We start from the raw sequence: 27,589 nt of genomic DNA on the forward strand, positions 1-27,589 counted from the left end.
AGTACTATGGTTTCCATAACCCTTTTGTATGGATGGGCGAAAATTAACATTATTATTCTGTTGTAACAACCGTAACTTTTTCTCCGTGTATGTATATATACATATATTGTATGTATATATATATTTTATTTGTTTCAATTGTTAAAATGCGCACAACCATTTAAAATGAATACTAAAACTTTTAGAGCGTAAAAAATATAACATATATATATAAAAAAAAATTATTATGTGTATATATATCCATAAGTAATTTATTATAAAGGAAACACACCGGAACGATGACAATAACGACGGCGACGGCGTTTCTTAAATCTAAATTACCCAAAAAATTTTAATATATGGGAACACGGGGTGATGGTGGCCACGGGGTAATCAGAGTCATGCAGTGATAGGTGTATCCGAATGAGTTCGAGCGTATTTTTTTTAGCTCGTTATTAGAGAGACGAGAGAAAGGGTTGACTAATGCGCTGCATCGCTGCTCAGTTGTCGTTTTGCGTCTAAAAAGGCTTAAAATCGTTTTTGCGCTTTGTTCTTATCATTTTCGTCGATCTTTGGTGATGAAATATAAGTATTGAAAACACATATTACTACAATTCATTACATCTTATCATTAGAGCAGTAGATTTCAGTAATATATGTAAACAATTAACTGTTTGTTTTGAAACGATCACCTGTTTTTTAATCAATTTATTCAAAAATAATCCGTTTGGGGTAATGATAGTCAAATGGCTCTTATAAAAGTAACGATGATAATAAAGAAAATACCTGCATCTTTTATGGTGATACAGGGAAATTAAACTAATTATGGTACCGATGCAGATCCTGTGGCAATTGGGCTCACGCTGAATGCTTTGGATGCGATTCAGCATTAAATGGCAAAAATTGTATATTGCTGTATTTCAGATTTATTTAGTGATTGTTTTAATTATCTCGTATACCGACTCTCATTAGGGAGTTTTTGCAATATCGTCCCACTCGGCATGTTATGTTGCTGAAATATTGAAATATTTCATTTGTAACTATGCATCTGAAATATTTCAGAAATGTACCTGCATCATGTTTTTTATAATATTGCATTAACAATATTTCTGAAATTTTTTAGAAAGTTGTTTACAATATTTGTAAGTTTCTGTAACATTGCAAAAAAATGTAGCAGATGCAATATTTCAGAAATATTTCTGAAACATTATAAAAGTAATATTACGTTTGCATTGCACGAATAATATTTCTGTAATATATCAAACGCAACATTGCATTTAAAATATTTCCGGAAGATTTCTGAAAGATTGCGTAGGTAATGAAAAATTGAATTGCAGGCAGTGAATTTCTACAATATTGCAGAAGAAATATTGCAGATGTAATGGTTTAGAAACATTTATGATACATGATAAAACTATTATTACGTTTACATTGCACGCGTTATATTTTTGAATGTTTCACATACAACATTGCATTTGTAATATTTCCGAAAAATTGCTGACAGACTTTAGAACTTATAAAAAATTAAATTTATTATTATTTAATATTGCATTTTTTCTATTTTATTAAGAATTTTCTAATATTCCAAATTTTGTCATATGGCATTTTTAATATAAAATATAAAATATTTAATAATATTTAATATAAAATAATATTCGACGCTGACTGGCAAAAAAGATTTATTCGTATATTTGTATTGTTAATATTGTTATGCGATAGCTTTATGCTCACCAAAATAAGCAAGTATAAGAAAGAAAGAAGCGTCAGAGTCAGAGGATCACCACTACCCTGTTCGATCATCGATGTCAAGCAACAAGGCGCCGGTATACTACTTGGATGGGTGACCGGCTGAGAGAGCGGATTTCTTCGGACAAATGCGCGGCGGCTATACGCACATGGCTTAATATATTTTTTTTGTTCCGGTAACAAAATATTTCATTTTTCACATATCAACAAATAGTTTTTGCGTCAGTAACAAAATTTTGTTTGCTAATACAAAACATTTTTCTCAGTGTAAAATGTATTTGAAATATCTTTGAAGTGTTTCTGCAATATTTCGTAGATATATTTCAGAAATATTTCAGAAATATTGCCGAAATCTTTCAGCAAAGTTGCATTTGAAATAATTGTGCCGATTGAAACATTGCAGAAATGTTGCAGAAACGGTCGTGAAATATTTCTGAAATATTGATGAAAGGTGTAATATTTCAAATGGAATTTTGCAGAAATGTTTCTGAAATATTACATGCCGAGTGGGGTCTTTCAGATACGGTAACCGTACCCTGGGTAATGGGAGTCAAAGCTACCCAATAAGAACAGTATCGTTTTATATACGTTTATTAAACGTAAGTATGGTATAAAACTGGTATAGGTATATGGCATATACGTATATAGAATTAACGTTTTTTATACGGTAGTATAATATACGTTTATAACACTCGTTTTTACTACGTATGTTTAATACGAAACGTACTTTATACGTTGAAAAATAGTTTATGTAACACCAGAATTTCATCTACGTTTATAATACGTATAAAAATAATATAATATTCTATTTAAATAAGCGTTTTTTTAATACGTTTATAATTTGCAAAAAATATCCCTTTAAATAACGTCTTAGGAATAGGATTTAATATCCAGGTATGATATACTTTTTAAATACGTTAATAAAAGGTTGAGCGTATATTATATTTATATGCTTTCACCGCGGCAATTTTTAACAAATAATAAACGTATTTTATACCACATCCTGTGCAGCTAATTACAAATTCGTTGAAATATTATTTATGAAATGAAAAACATTTAAAAAACATTTGGGGAATACGATTATAATCCAGGTACGATTATTCAATTTTAATTATATTCTTTTTCGTTATTATTCTTTTACATAAAAATATATTTTCCCATTCCTTTTATGTAAATTAATGACAGAAAATCAATTTATTTACGAATTTTTTAATATTGGTGCAGTAAATATTTTACACGTGAAAAAATATTGGCCTTTCCTCGCACTTTCGAAAATCACGTGTTTTGTTTTTGTTTCGAGCTTCGAAACTTTTTCGCGACGCCCGCCTTTGCACCCTCGCGGCTCGTGCGACTCATGCTCCTCTAGCGCCTCTCGCGAGGGCCCCCCTCTTCCCCGCATCGACGCCGGCACACGACGGTATCGTGATTTGTTTTGTTTCGAGCCTCGAAACTTTTCCGCGACTTTTGTCACGCCAGCATTCGCGCCTTCGCATCTTCGCCATTATTGTTGTCGATCACCGATAGTTTAGTGCAGTTTAGTGACGAACGGGGGACACTGGAGATTGGACGAACGGGAGAGATTCGACATTTACAGGTAAAAATATTATTCTACTCTTATACTTCGTCTACAATGAGTCGTAGTCGTAAGATTGTAAGCAAATCGACTATCCCGAGTATCCCGACTATCCCGGCATTAACCCGAGTTCCCGACACCGCGGACAAACACACACAATTACACATACACGCGCCAGTGGATCCAATCAGACTTTTGGTATTTCCATTCAGTCTCTGCTACACTACAATATACCAGACTCAGTATAACAAACAGTGGAAAAAGCTGGCCATATTGTCCTCTGAAAAGAGGCAGGAGCCAATATAATTAAAGAAGAAGAAGAAGACTATCCATAGTCAAGTCTTATATATTCTTGACTGTTGGTTGATTTGCTGTACGACCTTATAATTACGACTCATTGTAGACGACGCATTAATATTTTCCAAAATGAATGTGAACAAATAAATTTATTTTTAGTTAAGTAATGAGGTAGAAGCAACGTGTAAATTATTTTCACACGTATGCGATTGTCGACAGCTTCGCAGTTTTCGGCCTGAAATATTACCCACTCGGCATGTAATATTTCAGAAACATTTCTGCAAAATTCCATTTGAAATATTACACCTTTCATCAATATTTCAGAAATATTTCACGACCGTTTCTGCAACATTTCTGCAATGTTTCAATCGGCACAATTATTTCAAATGCAACTTTGCTGAAAGATTTCGGCAATATTTCTGAAATATTTCTGAAATATATCTACGAAATATTGCAGAAACACTTCAAAGATATTTCAAATACATTTTACACTGAGAAAAATGTTTTGTATTAGCAAACAAAATTTTGTTACTGACGCAAAAACTATTTGTTGATATGTGAAAAATGAAATATTTTGTTACCGTAACAAAAAAAAATATATTAAGCCATGTGCGTATAGCCGCCGCGCATTTATCCGAAGAAATCCACTCTCTCAGCCGGTCACCCATCCAAGTAGTATACCGGCGCCTTGTTGCTTGACATCGATGATCGAACAGGGTAGTGGTGATCCTCTGACTCTGGCGCTTCTTTCTTTCTTATACTTGCTTATTTTGGTGAGCATAAAGCTATCGCATAACAATATTAACAATACAAATATACGAATAAATCTTTTTTGCCAGTCAGCGTCGAATATTATTTTATATTAAATATTATTAAATATTATATTTTATATTAAAAATGCCATATGACAAAATTTGGAATATTAAAAAATTCTTAATAAAAGAGAAAAAATGCAATATTAAATAATAATAAATTTAATTTTTTATAAGTTCTAAAGTCTGTCAGCAATTTTTCGGAAATATTACAAATGCAATGTTGTATGTGAAACATTCAAAAATATAACGCATGCAATGTAAACGTAATAATAGTTTTATCATGTATCAGAAATGTTTCTAAACCATTACATCTGCAATATTTCTTCTGCAATATTGTAGAAATTCACTGCCTGCAATTCAATTTTTCATTATCTACGCAATCTTTCAGAAATTTTTCAGAAATATTTTAAATGCAATGTTGCGTTTGATATGTTACAGAAATATTACTCGTGCAATGCAAACGTAATATTACTTTTATAATGTTTCAGAAATATTTCTGAAATATTGCATCTGCTACATTTTTTTGCAATATTACAGAAACTTACAAATATTGTAAACAACTTTCTGAAAGATTTCAGAAATATTGTTAATGCAATATTATAAAAAACATGATGCAGGTACATTTCTGAAATATTTCAGATGCATAGTTACAAATGAAATGTTAACGAAATATTTCTGCACCATTTCCGAATATTTCAATATTTCAGCAACATAACATGCCGAGTGGGTAATTACGTGCTTCTTCGCGACCTTCGTCACACCAGCCATCGTGCCTTCGCACCTTCGCTATCATCGTTGTTGATCATCGATCAATGATAGTTTAGTGACGAGCGGGACACTGGAGATTGGATGAACGGGAGAGATTGGAGATTTACAGGTAAAAATTATTCTACTCTTAATATTTTCCAAAATAAATGTGAACAAATGAATGTAATATTTTTAATTAAGTAATAAGGTAGAAGCAGCGTGTAAATTATTTTTAGACGTATGTCGGCAGTTTCGCAGTTTTTAAATATTGTCTGAATTGTTAATTACGTGCATTTTTATATTGCTTTTTAGCGTAGATGAATTTATCATTTATATATATTTACTGCATAATAAAAATAGCATTTTTCAACAAATTTCTTCATTTCTATTTCTTTATAAATCGTAAATTCAACTACGCTACAAAGCAGTATTAAAATACACGTTAACAATTCAGACGACTAAAAACTGCGAAATTGCCGACAATCGCATACGTTTAAAAATAATTTACACGCTATATTTTTATCTAATTACTTAATGTAAAAATACATTTATTTGTTCCTGCAATTTATGTAAAAATTAATAACAAATAAAATAAACATTTACAAATTTTACATAAAACATGTTTTATTTGTATGTATATATGTATATATATTTGTATGTGTATATATATATATATATATATATATATATATATATATATATATATATATAATTTACTGTGAAATTTTGTCACGAGAGAGTCATTTTTGCCCATTAAATTTTTGCCAATTAAACCCATATTATGAAATTCAACTCATTAAAATATTGAATTCGGTACTGAAATACCGATGTTTCAAGTTAGCCAATTTTTGGGAAGTGATCTCACACTTTTGATTGATGCTCTATATGATATATATATATATCATATAGAGCATCAATTTCATGAAATATTTCATGATTTGTTTATCAATGATTTATAACGTATTGCTTATATTATACAAAATAATTATAATAATAACACAGGCCGACATGAATTTTGACCCAGAAACGGCAGTATGTTATTCCAAAGGATTTTGGCATGCTAAAACCAAATTCGTAGCCCAAATTGTTCCATTCGGGATTACATACTGCCGTTTCTGGGTCATAAAAAAATTATTTTTTTGTAGGCCTGTGTAATTATTATTAATAAATATTTTTACAGAAAATTGCTTCAATTAGTTTATGCTTTGTAGGCATAAGAATTTAATTATTAATTATTATTATTGATATTAATTGCAATAACATTGCTAAGTAATAATTTCCTTGTTTTTTCAAAGGTATTTCGAAAAATGTGTGAGAATATAAAACTTTTAAGTAAACGCCAGAGACGTCGAAAGAGGTAACCCAATCAGTGAAAAAGATATTAACAAATGTGAACACTGAAAATAATAATTCCAATATTTTGCACAGTGTTGGCAATCTTTTACCTGATGTATGCTTCAATATCGAAAATAATGATACGGTAGATGATGATATAGTAGTAGATAACGTAGATGTACTAGATTATGAGAATATTCCCACTATCTCGGCTAAAAATTGTAATTCTAGTAGCATCTTTGAGAGTTATTCATTTCATTCTGCCGAAAATGACTATTCTTCTGAAAACATTGATGAGAGTAGTAAGGACAAAGATGTAGTGATGCATACATTCTCAGTAAATCCGAAAACTTTTACCAATGATTTGCGTCGACTAGCTAATGTCCATAATCTTACACATGCTGCATTGGATCAAATTTTGAATTTAATTAATCCGGCCTACACATTTTTGCCTTCTACCGCCAAAATCCTGTTACATACACCTAGAAAAGTAGAAACAATTCCTTGTGACAATGGGAAGATGTGTTACTTCGGCGTGGAACATTGTTTAATTCATAAATTACGAAATGGTGGATTGAAACAGGACATTTCGACTGTTAAACTGATCATAAACATTGATGGGTTACCTATATTTAAGAGTAGCAGTACAAACTTATGGCCAATTTTAGGTCGTAGCGATGATCTTATTGATGACCGCCCATTCATGATCGCATGTTTCTGTGGCGAAGGGAAGCCATCGAATCTTGACCATTATCTCAACCCTTTCATAGAAGAAATTAGTTCTCTGCGAGAACACGGTTTTCAGTATAATGGTAAAATACTGTATGCCGAAATTGAATGTTTTGCTGCCGATGCACCGGCAAGAGCTATGCTAAAAATGATTAAAGGACATACAAGCACATATGCGTGTGAAAGGTGCACTATTAAAAAAGTGAAAAAAGCAAAATATTTTCCGACTAAAATAAAAAAATCGGTAGTTTTACGAACTAATAATGATTTTATATGTAATAAAATAGATGGTCGCCATATCAAAGGTAAATCGCCCTTACTTACATTAAACGTAGATATGATAACACAGTTTGTGCTAGATCCTATGCATTTAATATTCCTAGGAAGTGCGAAACGTCTACTTATAAAGTATTGGGTCGAAGGAGGCCGTCATTGTAAACTCTCGCGACAAAACATTTCAGCCATAGATTACAATATACAAGTAATACGTCCATTCGTCACTGCAGACTTTTGTCGAAAACCTCGAAGTCTAGTGCACCTACATAGATTTAAAGCAACAGAATTTCGTTTTTTTTACTTTATACAGTGGTCCAATTGTCACACATAACATTCTTGACAATGTTAAGTATGATCATTTTATACTACTTTATGTAGCAATCACTATCTTATCCAGTGCGCCCTTGATCAAATCTTATTTGCATATTGCTGAAGAAGCTATTAGGCAATTTGTTTGCAAAGCTGCCGAAATTTATGGTGAGGATTTTGTCGTATATAATACCCAGGTAGCAAACACAAGTCATTTTGACGTCAAATACTAGTCATGTTTGTACAAATGACGTCAAATGACCAAAAAGCGACTATGTCTTTAAAAATGACATTATACTGACGTTATTCCATAACATCATTATGACGTCTATTTTTAGTCATTTTTGGTTAGGTTAGTCTATGACATCGGCGACTAATAATGGACGTTTATAAGACGTCATTTCTTAGACCATCTAAAGACGTCATTTTAAAGACGTCTTAAAGTCGTCCAAATAAGGTCTTTTTGTAATATAACTATTTTTACTTCTTAATATTGTTTAATAAAGTAATAATAAAATAAAAACCACAAAATTAACTGCAATATGTTTGTTTAGCAACTTTATGATTGAAGTGGCGAATTTATGGTATAAGTGGATGTAGTTGCGTGTGATTATAGTTTTATGATAACTATTTCACGCAGTGTTATAGCTATCAAGAAGATTATCATTACAAGATTTTTGAACACTTTAAAGATGTACCTGTTATAGACAAGTACAGTTAATAAGGAAGCATCAGGGTGAGAAGATCGTCACTGTCCACTAGATCATCGAAGTCAAGCGACTCGGACGCGGTACTGTACTAGGATGGGTGACCGCCTTGAGAGCGGCTATACGCACATGGCATGTAACAAAACAGTTAAAAAAGTTTTTTTTTCTTAGATAAAGAAAAAAAACATTTTTTTATAAACGTTTATCAAGTAGACATTTTAACATTTTAATTTCATAAAAAACATTTCTAGAAACCGGTATGTCGTACAATGGACCTATTTTTGCCGTCAATAAGACGTCAGAAAATGACGTCAATTGTCTGTGACATTAGACCGTCATTTTAACGTCATTATGCCGCCAGTTAGTGACGTCAGGAATGGTCAGTAAAGGACCAAAATTTGACGTCAAAATGACTTGTGTTTGCTACCTGGGTATTTATTCATTATTGCATCTTTGCACAGACGTACAAACATACGGCCCCTTAGAAAGATACAGTTGTTTTCCTTTCGAAAACTATCTCCAATCACTAAAAAGACGAATTCGCTCAAAACGATTACCTCTAGAACAAGTATGCAATCGTATTGCAGAAGAAGAGGACATTGATATTGAAATTAAATCAGCTACTTCGAATTTTGTACCTAAACAAGTTCATTACCCAAATCCAAATATAGTTTCTTATTTTACATGCGAAAAATTAATAAATGGAAATACAAAATTATCTTGCAAAATTCCTGACAATACTGTAGCCATTGGCAATCGAATTTATGTTATCAATCAGTTTGTTTATATTGACGGTAAATATAAATGTATTGGGGCTTCATTTAAATTCTCAGAGGATTTGTACCAGCATCCAATACGTTCGTCTAAACTAGGTATTTATTACGTAAGAAGTATAAACGTGAACAATTCGATTACATTTTTTGTTGATGACATATCGTATAAATGCCTCCGGTTGCCATTTATGGATGGGTTTGCAGTTTTTCCCATTATTCACCATGTGTTGTAATATTTTCTTTTAGGCCATAAGTTGCTGCATTATAATGCATAAGTATCATAAATGTCATAAGTAATTTAATTATATTTTGAATAATATATTCACACATTGTTCGTGATTCCTTTTAGACTAGAAATATTGTAATTTTACATGTACATTAAAAACTAATAAGTAGCGAATAAAATACGCATTCATTTATTTATATCTATTGTATGTATAGAATTATTGAATTATGTCTACAAACATAAATAAAGCGAGTAAAACTTATGCTCTCGTGGAATTCATAAATGGAGGCAAGAAAGAGTGTGCCGTTGTACCATTGATATGGCTCATAGAAGACCTGAAAATTTGTTATTGGCCGAAAACGAAAACTGAACAAGCGTTTGAAAAACTTGTATTAGATCATGTACCATACGATTCAACGTGGTACAAATGTAAAACCCACAGAATATTAAAAACTTCAGGTATGGATTTCGATATAAAATAGAAATTTATATTTTTTTATTATTTACATTTTTTAACGTATACATATGTAATATGCAGAAGATTATGATGCCATTGTAAAATATATGGAGATCATCTTGAAGCACGGATCAACAGAAGATGACGGAATGGGTATTTCGGACGTATCTTTGAAAAAAAAACTATTGCAACACTGTGATGATGGGGAGGACTCCACTACTTCACAGTCATCGGACTCGGAAGTACATGCTAAAACAGCTGAAAAGCGTCGACAGAAGCCTAAAAATATAAAAGGCATGTCTGAGGGTTCCGATTCCTCCCACGTATTGATTGTACCAAAGAAAAAACAGAAACAGGAAAGGTTTGATGAAGAAAAAACCAAAAATGCCAACGCCAGGGTACAATCTCGAAGTTAGTATGCATTGTAAAATATTTGTATATAAATGTGTGTAATAGACTGGGATATATTTAGGGGTCCCGGTACTTTCCGATCACCCTGTATATGCATATGTATCATACTCTGAAAATTGTATGAAAAGTAGACAAGTGTCATTATTTTTTCTAAACGAAACATATGCTGGTCAAAATAAAATTATGTATAATTTTATTATTTACAGAAAATGACGGAGTGGGTATTTCGGATGTATCTCCGAATAAAAAATTATTGCAAAAATGTGATGATGGAGAAGACTCCGATCCTTCACAGTCATCGGACTCGGAAGTACATGGTAAAACAGCTAAGAATCATCAAAAGAAACATAAAAATACGAAAAACATGTCTGAGGATTCTGATTCTTCTCACTTATTGGCGGTATCAAAGAATAAACAGAAACAAGAAAGATTTGATCGAGAGAAAACCAAAAACGCCAACGCCAGAGTACAATCTCGAAGTTAGTATACATTGTAAAATATTTATATGAAAATGTGTCTTAATATACTGGGGTATATTTAGAGATCCTGGCACTTTCCGAACACCCTATATATCATATGTATATGGGGCATTTTTTTCCAACGTTACACCCATGCTGCCCATTTTTTATTTGATCTAAAAATTTTCAAAAATATCATAAAATCTACAGAAAAATGTAAGCTTTCGAATCGTGCGTGGCAAAATTACCGAATTCAATCAGATCCTCAAAATTTGGGAAAACCAAAGAAAAATGATGAAAACGATATGGAGCTCTGTCAAAAAGGCCACCTCCCCTGCCCACTTCAATTTTTGATATAAAATTTTCGAAAAGGACTTAAAATGTTCGTTGAAGTGTCTATTTTCCGATGCTGTATGACGTTTTTGAAAATTTAAAATGGCGGACCCAGAGAATGCTCCATATCGTTTTCATCATTTTTCTTTGGTTTTCCCAAATTTTGAGGATGATCTGATTGAATTCGGTAATTTTGCCACGCACCATTCAAAAGCTTAGATTTTTCTGTAATTTTATTTTTTTGAAAATTTTTAGATCAAATAAAAAATAGGCAGCATGGGTGTAACGTTGGGAAAAAATGCCCCATATATATCATACTCTTAAAATAGCATAAAAAGTAGACAAGTGTGTCATTATTCTTTCTAATCGAAACATACCGATCAAAGTAAAATGATGAATAACTGTAATATTTACAGAGCCTTTGAAAACTTTTGACGCAAGCAGAATCGAAACCGGCAACCCGATTTCTTCATCAGTAAGTGTGGGAGAAAACGATTCAACGAAAATCCTATCGAAACAGCAATTCCAACAATATGTCATACAGCGATTCGAGGAAGTAAAGGCATTGATGGAACAGAACAATGCTTCTTTTGTTCGTCTTCTGAATTCTCTTCAGACGTACATGAATCCAACTTCAAAACCAGATGGATTTCCTGACTTGCCTTTAACAACCGAAGATGAATTCCGAAAATTAGAACTGATGCTGTCAGAAAAAGTGCCGGATAACCCTGATGGCCGAGAGGCACCCGCACTTGCTTATACATACTTGGTACATATGTTCAAAAATCTTCTTTTTGTATTACATTTTTATGACAATAAAATTATGCATTGAAAAAAATGTGCTTACAGAAAGGACGACTGTCGACAATTGGTGGAGCTGACCAGAGGTCCTGCGTCATGAATATATTAAAATTTGTAATGACGAACCAGCTGGCTATGTCCTATAATTGGAAAGGGCAACATAATAAAAAAAGTTTTGAGGGAACAAAATTACGCGAAGTTATTACGGGTACGTAAACAAGTTAACAGTAAACATAACGTAAACAGTTATAAACAGTTATAATATTTTATTTTCTATATAATTTCCATAATTCATATCCGTGATCAAATTAAAATATCTTCGTTGTCTTAGTCACAAAGTTCCTCGCAAAAAAAATGAGTGAAAAGCATTAGCAAATAAAAAGTTGAGACATCACTATTTTTTAAGTGGCAAGTTTATCGGTTATAATTATATTTGTCAACTTCATGAGATCGACATTTTAAAACTATTGTTGTTTCCAATTTAAACATATTTTCTTTTTTACAGAAGCGGCCAAGGTTCAATTCCGTGGAAAAGAATCATCGGATACAGCTATAAAAGACGCGATTCAAAGTTGGCTGAAGTTAGCGAAAAATAGACACGCATACGGTTCAACAAAATAGTATTAGTGTACTCAGGTCATTCATACTTTCAAAATGTTTAATTGTTTTCTACTATGTGTAAGTAAGACAAAAGAATAAATGATATTTCATACAAATTGTCATATTTTCTTTACAATATATGTATATTTACAACGTTGCTGCAAGATCTGTGCTGTATGGGTAATAAACATTTATTGGAAGTGCAGTATACCTATGCAATGCCATATACTCATTAATACTCATTTTTTATTTTCTTAAATTCGGATTTAACCCTCGGCGCAACAGATGGGGTGTGACATACCCTATCAGCAAGATTTTAACTCTTATAATTTTTATAGAAATACTACACGCAAGTTGCCGTTTCGTGTAGCTGGAATTACGTCGCAACTTCAGCTACACGACACGGCAACTTGCGCGCAGTATTTTTAAAAAAATTATAGGAGTTCAAATCTTGCTGCGGTATGTTACATTTCACCTGGTTCACCGATGGTTAAAAAACAAAAATTATTGCTTTATCAGAACGTATTTTATACGGCTAAATAATACGAACATTATTTGGATTTAAGAAACGAATAAATTATTGCTCTATTAGTACGTATTTTATACGGCTAAATAATACGAAAATTATTTGGATATAAGAAACGAATAAATTATTGCTCTATTAGTACGTATTTTATACGGCTACATAATACGAATTAAATTTGGATTTAAGAAACAAATAAATTATAGCTTTATCAGTACGTATTTTATACAGCTACATGAAACATAATTTATTCGTTTCTTACATCCGAATTTAATTCGTATATGTATAACGTTTAATACGCGAATAAAAATTGGTATATGAAAACGTATATGAGACGGTCATAGAAACGGAAATTATACTCAAGTCATATACGTTTAATATATCATGTTTATACTATACGCTAATACCATAAATATACGTATATTATACCTTCTTGTTCTTATTGGGTATACTTTTTTTCAAATTAAAAAACTATTTATATTTGATGATTTTTTACAGTTTTTATGAATACTATCAAGAAGCTAATTAGTTATAGTTTAAGATTCGGTTAAGGCTATTCTACAATTGCGTAAACGTAGAGTTGTAGGAGTAGGAGTAGTAGTAGTCGTGAATCTTGTACAACGGATCAATCTACAATAGAGTAACGATACGTTGTAAACTTGATTAAAGCAACCAATCAGAGTGCAGTGTGTATTTCGAATGTGGACGGTTTAGTTGTTCGCCATGATGGATACAGAGACAGAGCTGTTGCTACTATTACTGCTATTAAATTGCGAATATGTGAATTTATTGAGATCTTTATTACGGTCTTCACATGTATTTCGCATTTCGACATAAACAATGCGGCGCGACCGGCGCGACGTGATCATATGAAAAACAGCACTCTGATTGGTTGGCTCTTACGTTCACATCTGCCCGGGAAAAAATGATTAGATATAATCTGTTGTGAGCGCACAACGAATAATAGATTAAGTATTGCACTTGGCAACTCCGGGTTGCCTCCTATCGGTAACTTGACCCTAGCGACGAGGAACGCTGACGCGAAGATCTGCCCAAGTTTCGGGAATGACCAAATATGGTCATCCCGGACATTTGACCACAGTGCCAAAAACGCTGACAACGAAGTCAGTAACACCGAGCGGATAAAGAGCCCGCCTTTCCGACGAGTGGCGGGCAGTCGGTCGTCAGCTAGTAACGATACGAGAAACGTGCGTCTTATACGAAAGTATTTTCTGTTACGCGAGTACCGGGATTAGCAAAGAGGAAACCGCATTAAACTTGTAAAAGGGAAATATATTTCACTCATTTATACATAGTGATTTATTTGTTCTCCGACCCGAAATCCTAAAAGAACCTTGTGCCGGCACATCCCATCCTTGAGGCACAACAACTGGTGGCAGCGGTGGGATTTCGGAAAATCGGAGAACGTTTCCCCGCGAGTGTTCCCGCCGCGAGTGCTCCCGCCGCGAGTGTTCGCCTGAAATCAAAGAGCGAAACGGTGAAAGTGGTGAAAACCAGCCCTGACGGAAGCACCCGGTAGCAGCCCGATCCAGAGAAAGGAAGCACCCGGTAGCAGCCCGCTCCAGAGGAAGGAAGCCCCGGTAGCAGCCCGTTCCAGCAGAAGGAAGCACCCGGTAGCGGCTCAGCGACACCGGAGAAGGCGCGACCACAACGAAGGCTCGCCAGCCCCGCGGCCAAGCCACGCAGCAACGGTCAACGACCAACGCAGTAGCGAACAACATGCGACTATCAATGTGAGTCGAAAACAATTGTAACGCGACTAACTGTAAGACGAGATAAAGCGGTAATTGTTAGAGGACAGCGACACGTCCTGCCGAGCGAAACTCGAGCCTGTGATTCTTAGATGTCGGATAGTGAATCGCGAGAACGCCCAGCCCGAAATCCGTTGTGGTTACATAGGGCCGAGAGTGCGCCCGCACGTAGGACAAAGCGAGTCAGCCCAATAGGCCCTGTTCGTATCGTAGAAGTAGCCGTTCGTGACATCGCAGAAAGCGTGCGACGTAGTCTAGAATATTCGGATGACAACTCGCCGGTATTAGACCCCAATGTCGTGTTAGAGCGAGAATTCGCTTTCTTAGACGACAGTCTCTTACCTCGAAATAATCACGGACCTCGCGATACCGCCGCTAACGAAAGAAATAACGCGAATAATAGCGAAAACAACAGTGACGTACTGCGACTGGACCCCACAATAAGTGACGCACGTTCCAGTATACCGACCGATCACTCCGAGAGAGGAGAATTTTCATTGACGTCGTATGATAGCGACGTGTTCGATCCAAGCGGAGAGAATTATACGCCCCGGGGCGAAAGAATGAACCAGCGGAGAGAAGCAGCACACGCGGGCACGTCCCGCGAGGGCGTCAACGACCCGCCGATAACGCCAGAGCAGGTGGACGCAGAGATAAGCCGCCTGAGGACGGGAGCCCACCGGACGCCCGCGAATCCGGGGGCCGCGCGAGCTTGCCCGGGCACGCAAGACTCCATCCTCGGAGAGCTATTAGACAAGATACGCGCAATACAAAATCGCTTGCAGAGATTAGAGGCCACGAATTACGAACGCGAAGACAACAGAGTCCGACGTGACTTCAGTAACGGTCCACTCGATGTAACTTACGGACGAACGTTGGAAGACGTCAGAAACCAACACGATCCAGTAAACACGTACATTAAATTAAAAGAAGCCCGCGACATGATTCCGGAAATCGACGGAACTTCGCGCAGTCAAGTTCAAAAATTCTTAAACGCAAGCACTTATGCGATGAACGAAATTAATCCCGCTGATGAAAAATCGTTGTTAAAGGCTATACTTTGCACGAAACTAACGGGAAAAGCCATGTACGATTTCCAAACGCGAGACATACACTCTTTCGCGCAATTGAAACAGGAAATAGAAATGTGTTACTTGGCAAAACGTAGCACCACGCACATTCAGCGAGAATTTAATATGCTCCGGCAGAAGCCAGGCGAAAGCGCGAGAGACTACGGACTCCGGGTAGACAAATTATCAATGGAACTATACCAATCTATGATCGAAGGCCGTGGACATTCCTCAGAGCAACGAAAAGCAATCTTAGATACGATACAGGAGCTAGCGTTAGAAAATTTCCAGCTAGGACTTCGAGAAGACATTCAAACTATCGTGCGGTCACGAAATTACGCTAACCTCACCGCGGCAATTTTAGGCGCTACGTCCGAGGAAAAGTTAAAAGGACCCTCTCAGCGCGCGACCTATAACACAGACCGAAGTAAAAATAGTCAAGAGCAAACTCGACAAGCTCGAAGTGTCGGAATTAAATGCCATAAATGCGGAAAGCTAGGCCACATCGGACAAGAATGCCGTACTAGCCGAAACGCCACTAGGTATTCTCTCCCGAGAGCCGAAAAGCCCAGCGAAATAAACACCGTTGAAAAATATTGCTCACACTGCAAGAAAGAAGGGCACCAAAGAGAGGACTGCTGGACGCTTAACGGACGACCCGAGAAAGAACGGGCTCACCCCTCTAAATATAATTCGCGGGAAAGGAAACAAGTAAATACGACCGAAAAGAGCCAAGGAAATAAGACACGGGAATCAGACGAGGAAACGTCATGTAGCGACAGCAGTAGCAGCAGCCGCAGCAGCGGTGGCGACAAACAAGAGAGACGAAGAAAGCATAAGACGCGACGCGCGCGCGAATACCGAGTAGCTCATGTGACAGGTAAAGCAGATAAGAATTCTAATCTAGACCTTGTCACCCTCCCAATGCGAGAAGCAACTAATGGAAAACTGAATTTCTTGCTTGACTCCGGGGCCGCCGTCACCTTCATTAAGGTAGGAAAACTAAAGGACGAGACCAAAATACGAGAAAAGAAGATAGCACTGACCGGCGTAACCGGACATCAAATCTACACCCTCGGGAAAATACGAGCATCGATACTAATAGGCAAAGAAATAATACGGCATACAATGTACGTAGTACGAGACGATTTCCCGATGGACTACGAGGGCATCCTGGGAATAGATTTCCTGAAGAAACATCAAACCGTACCCAATCACGCTGAAAATCGATTAAAAATCGGTACCGCGACATTTAAATTACAGCCGTACCGAAAGTTTACCTTACCACCGCGTAGCGAAACAATAATATCCGCGATAACCAACACAAATAAAGTAGGTATCGTAAGGGGCGAAGAGGTACTTCCGGGAGTATTTATCGGTAATTGTATGGTAAAACCGATAGATTTTATCTGCCCAATAAGCATAGTAAATATTACGGAAAAGCCCGTCGAAATTATCACGCCGCGCGTAACTCTAGAAGAGGCACCGGCAACTGACACGGATATACTCACGTTACAGCCGACAGAAGAGCGCGAATCCATCACGGAGAGACGCGAAAAAGTACGCAGTAAACTAAGAATGGAGCATTTAAATAACGAGGAAAGAAAAACGTTAGAGCAGATATGCGATGATTTCTGTGACATATTCCATTTAGAGAACGACAAACTAACGTGCACCCCCGCGGTGAAACATGAGATCCCGACGCGTACCGATAGCGCGCCGGTGAACGTCCGACCTTATCGCTTGCCGGAGAAACATAAGGAAGAAATAAACCGACAAATTAACAAAATGCTAGAGGATGGAATTATCCGCCCTAGTACGAGTCCGTGGAATTCCCCAATACTAGTAGTACCAAAAAAACCTGACGCGTCAGGAAAAGTAAAACTTCGAATCGTTATAGACTTCCGCAAGCTCAACTTCCTTACAATAGGAGACTCATTTCCATTGCCAAATATCGCAGAAATACATGATAAACTAGGAAAGGCAAAACACTTTACAACATTAGATCTCGCATCCGGGTACCATCAGATACCGATGCAAGAGGAAGATAAAAAGAAGACAGCATTTTCCACGCCAAATGGACACTACGAGTTTAACCGAATGCCTTTCGGGTTAAAAAATGCGCCAAGAACTTTTCAGCGAGCTATATTAGCAGCACTAATGGGGTTAGAAGGTATCAAATGTCTCGTTTACCTCGACGATATCATAATATACGGAGCAACCTTGGCCGAACACAACAGACACCTCATTGAAGTACTACAAAGATTACGAAAATATCGTTTCAAACTTCAGCCGGATAAGTGCGAATTCTTGCGCAAAGAAGTATTATATTTAGGGCATATTATTTCGGAAAACGGAATACTACCAGACCCTGACAACATACAAGCAGTAATAAGATATAAAACACCTAAACGAGCAAAGGATGTCCAAACTTTCCTTGGACTCGCTGGATACTATCGAAAATTTATCGACAATTTTTCTAAAATCGCAAAACCGTTAACAAAATTATTAAGAAAGGGGGAAAAATTTATTTGGACAGCCGAACAACAAATAGCTTTCGAAACATTAAAAGAAAAATTAACCACGGCACCCATATTAAATTACCCCGATTTTACTCAGGAGTTCTTAGTAACTACAGACGCATCCGACTATGCAATCGGAGCCGTGTTATCTCAAGGAACAGTAGGACAGGACAGACCGATAGCATATGCCAGTAGAGTATTAAATAACGCAGAGCAAAATTATAATACGACGGAAAAAGAATTGTTAGCCATCGTATGGGCCGTAAAACATTTCAGACCTTATGTGTATGGAACGAAATTTAAAATAATTACTGATCATAGACCACTAATATGGTTATTTAACGTAAAAGACCCCGGCTCCAGATTAATTAGATGGAGACTTAAACTAGAAGAATACGATTACGAGATCGTCCACAAGGCAGGCAAAATGAATGCAAACGCGGACTCACTGAGTCGAAACCCGATAGTAGAGGACTCGCAAATAAACAACGTTCATCAAGAAGAAAGACCGAGCGAATACCCGGAAGAAGATAAACTGCAACTATTACACGAGTATCACGACTCACCTATGGGAGGACACCAGGGAGTCACAAGAACTTTAAAGCGAATCCGACTAACTCACAATTGGAATGGAATTACTAAGGATGTCAAAGATTATATAAATAAATGTGAATACTGCCAAAAGAATAAACTAAGCGAAAAAACGAAAATGCCTTTATCTATTACGGATACTCCACGAAGACCATTCGAAAAATGCGCCCTTGACATTGTAGGACCATTAACCATTACGGATAACAGAAACAAATATATTTTGACTTTCCAAGACAGCCTGACGAAATTTAGTAAAGCAATACCTATAGAAAATCAAGAAGCAACTACTGTGGCGAAAGCTTTTGTTACTAAAATCGTGTTAGAACACGGAATACCAGAGAAAGTACTCACGGACCAGGGTACAAATTTTACTAGCGAAATGTTCAAAAACGTGTGTAAATTATTAAAAATTGAAAAAATACAAACGACAGCATACCATCCAGAAAGTAACGGAGCATTGGAGCGGTCGCACCGCACATTAGCCGAATATTTAAGACATTATATAAATGAAGATCAGACGAACTGGGATGAATGGCTACCCTATGCGATGTTCACATATAACACAACCCCCCACACCACGACAGGATTTACACCGTTCGAGTTAGTTTACGGTCATCAAGCTATATTACCGACGGCTCTAACGAAACCGCCAAAACTGACATATACCTACGACAATTACGCAAATGAACTTCGAGAAAGAATACGCGCGACGAACGAAATAGCGAGAGAAAACACTAAGCAAGGAAAAATTAAGGCAAAACAACAATACGATAAGAAAACAAATATAGAAACATTTAAAGCGGGAGATCCAGTATTATTATATGACGAAACGGTTCGGCGAGGAAGATCAAAAAAACTAGAATCGCAATGGATAGGACCGTACACAGTAATGGAAAAAATCAACGACGTAAATTACATAATTAAAAAAGGACGAAAAACGTTACGCGTACACGCAAACAGACTAAAGACCTTTATTGAAAATTAAGAGCATTACAAAAAAAAAAAAAACTATTACACAGTATACAACGCATAATAAGAGAGCGACCACTGACAGCTATGTCAGCCAAAGTAAAGATAAGTATTCTGACTACAGGATCACGACGCTCATCCTCTACCAGCACCTCGCAACAGGAGCACCGCCCCTACCACCATACGAAGTGATACAATTTATCAACGAGCCAGGTATCTACTTCGAAAGAATCGGACACCTGCAGCAGACGAAAGCAACGTGGAAATTAGCGATACGTATAGACGTAGCCGCATTAAAAAGCAGACACCAACAGCTCCAGAGATACTTAGAGAACACCGAGGAACTTTGCAAATATGCCACTGGAGACGCCAAAAATAAATGCCAGATTGCTCTCCAGATCAATAAGAGAGAAAACGATAAAACAACACGCGCCATAGAACATTTACAAACAATCTACAAGTCACCCGCATCTAAGCGAGGGTTAATCAATGCCATTGGAGAGATAAGCAAAACTCTATTTGGTACCATGGATGCTGAAGACGCAAAAACAATCAACGAGCAATTACAACTGCTTAATAATCAGCAAGAAACGCTACAGCACGCAGCAAAGAACCAGCTGAAGATCATCAACTCCACGCTAGGACATATGGAAAAATTGGAACATACGTTATCCCACAACGAAAATTTACTGGCAAACGTCACCAGAAAACTACACGACCAATTCATACACAGAGAAGAAATAGACGAACAATTAATACTGATAACCGCTATGATAGCCGACCTCACGACGGACATAAATGACATAACCGATTATCTAACATACGCAAAAAGTAACATCTTAATTACACGCGTACTCCCCATGGAAAACATAATCGCAGAATTAAAGGAAGCAACAGTACACCTAGCCAGAGGATTGAACTTTCCATTTAAAATTCAGATCGGAAACTGGAACACTATACAGAAATACATAGACGTAAGCGCGTACTACGACAAGGCAAACGTGTACACCATCCTAGCGTTTCCCATAGTAGCATACCCGATATATGACATTATAAAAATTACCCCCATACCGATACACTACAACCATAATGTATTCACATTGCTAGAACCCTCACACGCGTTGTTAGGAATAAACCGGGAAAATCACAATTATCTAATATTAAAGGACAGCGAACTAAACAGATGTAAGCGTGAAACCACGACAGTTGTATGCGATCAAAATTTCCCTGTATACCGTATAACTGAGAATGCGCCAAGCGAAGTGCAACTTTTTATAGAAACGCCTAAATATAGAGAAAACCGTAGACAACGCCATATCGTTCAAACGTAACGTTTTGGATAGCATTAACCGAACCGCAAACATGGCTATTTTCCACTCCAAAAAAATCAGAGATAACGATCCAATGTAACGAACTTCCCGAAAATAAAATTAAAATCGAAAAAACTGGAAAAATTACATTGCGCAAGAACTGTAAATTAACTACGCCTGACATATTTTTAGAAACAAACAACCGAATTTATATTAAACAGATACAAATGTATTTACCGGAATTTAATGCAACTAATACCTTAGAGAAAAGTATAATTTTGGACAACAGATTAGACTCTGAAAGAGAAATCAAGTTAGAACCAGTAATCAGAGATCCGTCAGAATTAAGAAAGTTAAGTTTAAGCTTAGATGAAATCAAAAGGGAAGTGGAAAATAACCAGCCAAGCGCCTTTAGCGCCTTTACAAATAAGAATATTATATATCCTATAGGCTCCGCGACCGTAATCGTAACCGTAGTAAGCATCATAGTTATAATAATTTATGTAATAAAGGAAAAAAGGGAATAATTAAAAATTTAAAGGGGGAAACCATAGCATACATATTAGCATATAAGTAAACCAGATTGTAACCCCTCAAGAAAAAGAAAAAACAAAAATAAATAAATAACGAAAAACTTCGTAAACCTCAGTTTTTCTTTTTCCGCGGGGGAAGGGATGTTGTGAGCGCACAACGAATAATAGATTAAGTATTGCACTTGGCAACTCCGAGTTGCCTCCTATCGGTAACTTGACCCTAGCGACGAGGAACGCTGACGCGAAGATCTGCCCAAGTTTCGGGAATGACCAAATATGGTCATCCCGGACATTTGACCACAGTGCCAAAAACGCTGACAACGAAGTCAGCAACACCGAGCGGATAAAGAGCCCGCCTTTCCGACGAGTGGCGGGCAGTCGGTCGTCAGCTAGTAACGATACGAGAAACGTGCGTCTTATACGAAAGTATTTTCTGTTACGCGAGTACCGGGATTAGCAAAGAGGAAACCGCATTAAACTTGTAAAAGGGAAATATATTTCACTCATTTATACATAGTGATTTATTTGTTCTCCGACCCGAAATCCTAAAAGAACCTTGTGCCGGCACATCCCATCCTTGAGGCACAACAAATCATATATAATTATATCTGGTATATATATAATTATATATAATTATATATGTTTTTATATGGGGTCATATCTCTCTAATTATACATGGCCACATGTACAATCAGTGGTCCCACATACAACCAGATATAGCACCATATCTAATCGTATATAAATGTATGTGAAGCCAGATATGATGATATGTGAGTACTGCACCCGACATATAACTAGATATAGTATTATATACAACTATATATGCAGTCATATATAGCCAGATATATTAATGTGACTAATCTTGTCCTATGTACAACCAGATATAGCACCATATCTAATTGTATATAAATGTATGTGAAATCAGATAAAATGATATATGAGTAGTGCACCCTACATATAACTAGATATAGCATTATATACAACTATATATGCAGTCATATATAGCCAGATATATTTATGTGACTAATCTGGCGCTATATACAACCAGATATAGCACCATGGCTGCGTTCGGGGAGCGCGCTATTAACGCTATTGCATCATTCTATCTTTATCGCTCATCAAGTGTAGAACAAGGATAGAATAAGCAAATAGCGCTAATAGCACGCACCCCGAACGCAGCCCATATCTAATCGTATATAAATGTATGTGAAGCCAGATATAATGATATATGAGTAGTGCACCCTACATATAACTAGATATAGCATTATATACAACTATATATGAAGTTATATATAGCCAGATATATTATTGTGACTAATCTTGTCCTATGTACAACCAGATATAGCACTATATCTGTATAAATATAGATTCGCAAGTCATCATATATGCTGCAGATATTTAATCCTAAATTTAAAAATTTATTTGAATCGTTTTTATATATAATAGATACTAAATTCAAAAATTCGTTACATAATATTATATAATTCAGTATTATAAAATAATACTGCAGGTCATGTGTGCGTACTCGGGAAAAAAAAATTATATATAATTACTAGCTGGTTACCCGGGCTTCGCCCCGGAGGACATATGTAATAAGACACGCAAATAGTCTCTCTCTCTCTCTCTCTCTCTCTCTCTCTCTCTCTCTCTCTCTCTCTCTCTCTCTCTCTCTCTCTCTCTCCTCTCTCTCTCTCTCTCTCTCTCTCTCTCTCTCTCTCTCTCTCTCTCTCTCTCTCTCGTAAGTATTGGTTGTGTCACGCTGTATTCCTGCTCCTGCTTTGAGTTGATCTGTTTCTGCCGTGAGTTGCCTCCGGGCCTTTTTGTTGCAGATTTAAGCAAGTCTTTTGTTTGCTTGTCACGCGCCTCATTCGCTCTCTCGGATATTGCCACCTAATTCCGAGTATTTTCGTGACAAGCTTCATTCTTATCCTAACCTTGTTCTTGGAATCATCGTGGTATTCTTGGAGTTACCCGTGAAAGACGTCGACTCCTGCTGCGCATGCGTGGTCGATCTGCTTTTCCTGCGCTTACTCTCCTCGGGTCGGACGTGTGCATGCAGCTATCTGGGTGGTGCCTGCTGTGATCTGCATGAGCAGCCTTGCCTGATTGGTTATAGCGTGACACCCGTGGTGATTTTGATTTTGTGTCGAGTGTCACTGTTGCGAACCTTGCGCTCTTGTAACTAGCTTATAGTTACATAGTTTATTCTGCGATACTCATGCAGCGTGAGCGGGTATGCATCAAGTGTACCAAAACAATTGCTGGTCAATCCGTCTCCTGTAGTGTATGCGCTAGGGAGTTTCATCCGGGTTGTGTCAAATCGTACTTAGTCACGAGAGCTGCTGGTGACTGTTGCAAATTTCAGTTGTCGAATATGTCGATCACTAGGGACGAACGCCGTACGTTTTCTCCTGCCGTTCAGGGAGACGCCGCGTCTGTTGCTGTCGGTGCCGCGCACTCCGGCGCGCATGCGCATCTTATTACGCGCGATATTGCGAGCGGTGCTGCACATGACTCTACGAATGAGCTTTTGCGTGAGTTGATTGAGCGGATGGATAAGTCGGATGCGAGGCTGACTGCTTTCATGGAAAGGTCGGATGCGAGGCTGACTGCTTTCATGGAAAAGTCAGATTCGAAGCTGTCTGTGTTTATTGACAGTCAGCAACGCACTAATAAAGAAATCAGTGACAAACTTAGTCACTTAAATCGTCTTACTGATACTGTAGCTGAAGATAGTCGGCGTATCGCGCAATTAGAGTTAGACAATGCTAATCTCGTTCGTGAGATCCATGAACTGAAGTCTGCTCGGCCAGCTCACGACGCTCATTTGTGTAATGAACTTATTGTTTCCGGCTTGCCGTCGACGACATCCATTACTCCCGTGAAACTCTCTGAAAATGTGCTCGCAGCATTAAATGTACCTCACTTGGCTAGTCATGTTCTTGGCGTGAGAATGGTCAACAGAGTACCGGCTGCTACTCAGGGCAGTTTCAAGGTGACTGCAGCGTCGAGTTCGATGATTGTCACTCTTGCTTCTAGTACTGTGTGTGATGCAATAATTTCTAAAAAGCGTGAAAAGGGTGCTCTCAAACAGCGTGATATATGTGATGCTGGTTCCGATCGATATGTATACGTAAATGTACTGCTCCCTAAGTGCACGTATGACTTGCTACAGCGAGTCAAGCGTATTGCCAGGGAGAACGCCTATAAGTTCGTCTGGGTTAAAAATGGCCATATATGCGTAAGGTCTTCCGACGGACAGCCCATTATCTGCATTGACTCTGATGCTGATCTCGCTAAACTAGTCTGACGCGTCCTCGCTGGCTCGTCCGTTGCCTTCGATCGTCCGACATGACTCTGCATGTAATCCTTCTTCGCTTCGCATTGCGCAGTTTAACGCCAATTCCCTTCGTGGGCATATCGACTTTATTCGCTTACATTTTAGTACTAATTCTCATCACATAATTTCTGTATCTGAAACGTGGCTTCATGCGGGTGTGTCGGACGATCTTGTGGCTTTGGATGGCTACTTTCTGGTTCGTCATGACCGGGTGGGGCGTGTGGGCGGCGGCGTTGCTTGCTACGTGCATGATTCATTAAAAGTCAGGTTAATTGCAACCTTTATCGGGATTGAGTTTAATGCTCCGGAATATATTATGATTGAAATTCGGTTGCCGAGTGATGAAGCAGTGTTGTTTGTATCAGTATATAGGAGACCTAAGGGCACTCTTTTAAATGAATTTGTTGAATCACTTACTGGTGTCTCTCATATATATAAAAATATTATAATTGGCGGCGATCTAAATTGCAATCTTTTGACCGACTGTTATGAGGCGAACTACTTGCGCGAGCTAGTGTCTGGCTTATCCTTGACCATCGTCAACTCTGATGCTACTTTTCATACAGCTACTTCTGACTCGTGGCTGGATGTTCTAGTTGTTGATGATAGTGATAAGGTTCTTGCATATGCCAAATCCTTGAGTCCATTCATCGCAGGTCATGATTTACTTGAATTGTCGTACTCACTTGATCGTAAGCTTGACTTGGATCAATCTATTCTGCGACGTGGTTACAGGAGCATTGACGCCTCTGCGTTCCTTGAACATCTTGATGCTATTGCTGTCAACGTTCAGACTCTGGCTGGCTTCCCTTCTAATGTTGACGAGCTTTGCGCCTGGCTGTCTGGTACCTTACTTGAAGCACTTGATGTATTTGCTCCTGCTCGTGCATCCGTGATCAGGAAGCCTCCTGTTCGATGGCTTACGGACGAACTGAGATCCCGGCTCCGTACTCGCAATCAGTTGTACAAGCAGGCCAGGCGTTCAGGCAGTCTACTGGGCTATGCTAGATACCGTCATTTTCGCAACCAGCTTAACAATGACATAAAACGTGCTAAAAGTGAGTTTCACTTGGCTTCCCTTGCCAATATTACTGATTCTGCTAAAATGTGGAGAGAACTTGCTCGTTTGGGACTGGTTAAATCTACGTCTGTTTCTCCTCTCCGCTTTTTCACACCTGATCAACTTAACTCTTACTATGTCTCTGTGTCTGGTACGTTATTGCCTTGCACATATGCTGACTTTATCTCTGCCATCACCTCAGTTTCTTGTACTTCTCAACGTCCTGAATTTGTTTTCTCTACTATACAGCTTGACTCGGTTTATAAGCTCATCTTTAATGGACCTCTTCACTCCTACGCGTCTGGCTATGATGGCATCCCGCTTTATGTTCTTCGCATTGCTTGGCCCGTTATTTCTCAGTGGCTCATTCCTCTTTTTAATCGTTCACTTGAAGCTTCCATATTTCCTTCATCATGGAAACGTGCGTTGATTCGCCCACTCTCAAAGATTCGCACTCCACTGTCACCGTCTGATACGCGACCTATTGCTAACCTTCCTGAAATGTCAAAAATTCTTGAACGCATGGTGGCCTCACAAATCACTGACTATTTGAATGAACATAACCTGCTTAATCCCAGACAGTCTGCGTATCGTTCCGGTTTCAATACGCAATCTGCTCTTTTACGTGTCTGTGATGACATTAGAATGGGAATTGATAAAAGACTCATTACAATCATGATTCTGTTCGACTTTAGTAAAGCGTTTGACACGGTCCCACATCTTCGTTTGCTTATCAAACTGAAAGAAATCGGTTTTTCTGATGAGGTTCTCGCGTGGATTTTTTCTTACCTGACTGGCCGCTCTCAAGCCGTGTTCGATAATGAGGGTAACTTTTCTGAGTGGCTATTCACGTCGACTGGTGTCCCTCAGGGCTCTGTACTTGGCCCACTTTTATTTGCTCTTTATATCAATGATATAGGTGGATTCCTGTCTTTTGTTTATCATATGATATTCGCTGATGATGTACAAATATATCTACAATGTACTCGCGCCGACATTTTTCATGGTCTTGAGTTGATTTCAAGGGATGCGAATGCTATTTTTGATTATGCTACGTTGAATGGTCTTAAGCTCAATCCTGCAAAATCAAAGGTACTTATTTTGGTAGTCAGGCTTATGTCAATGATATTGACCTCCATTGTCTACCTCCTATTATTGTAAACCATACGCCTTTACCCTTTGTTAACGAAGCTAAGAATTTGGGCGTAATTTTTACGACTAACCTATCTTGGAAAAAACATATCTTGCATGTCTCTCAAAAAATGCATTATTCTTTGTACAAGCTTAAGTTTAACAAAAACTCCTTGTCCACTAGGTTAAGGATAAA

At 37.5% G+C, this 27,589-nt stretch overlaps 1 protein-coding gene across 1 annotated transcript; it reads left to right on the plus strand.

The window, feature by feature from the left end:
• The first annotated feature begins 1,738 nt into the window (after positions 1-1,738).
• Positions 1,739-12,688, plus strand: LOC139781532 (uncharacterized). The gene is made up of 8 exons (XM_071720382.1): positions 1,739-4,368; positions 5,118-5,287; positions 9,728-9,971; positions 10,051-10,380; positions 10,587-10,859; positions 11,588-11,940; positions 12,021-12,180; positions 12,478-12,688. The coding sequence occupies exons 3-8, from the start codon at positions 9,740-9,742 to the stop codon at positions 12,591-12,593; spliced, it is 1,464 nt and encodes a 487-aa protein (XP_071576483.1). The 5' UTR covers positions 1,739-4,368; positions 5,118-5,287; positions 9,728-9,739; the 3' UTR covers positions 12,594-12,688.
• The last annotated feature ends 14,901 nt before the right edge of the window (positions 12,689-27,589 follow it).

This window comes from Temnothorax nylanderi, unplaced genomic scaffold (assembly GCF_030848795.1).
Source record: "Temnothorax nylanderi isolate EJ_2023f unplaced genomic scaffold, tnyl_v1.0 TNYL_tig0344_pilon, whole genome shotgun sequence".
Taxonomy (NCBI): Eukaryota; Metazoa; Arthropoda; class Insecta; order Hymenoptera; family Formicidae; genus Temnothorax; species Temnothorax nylanderi.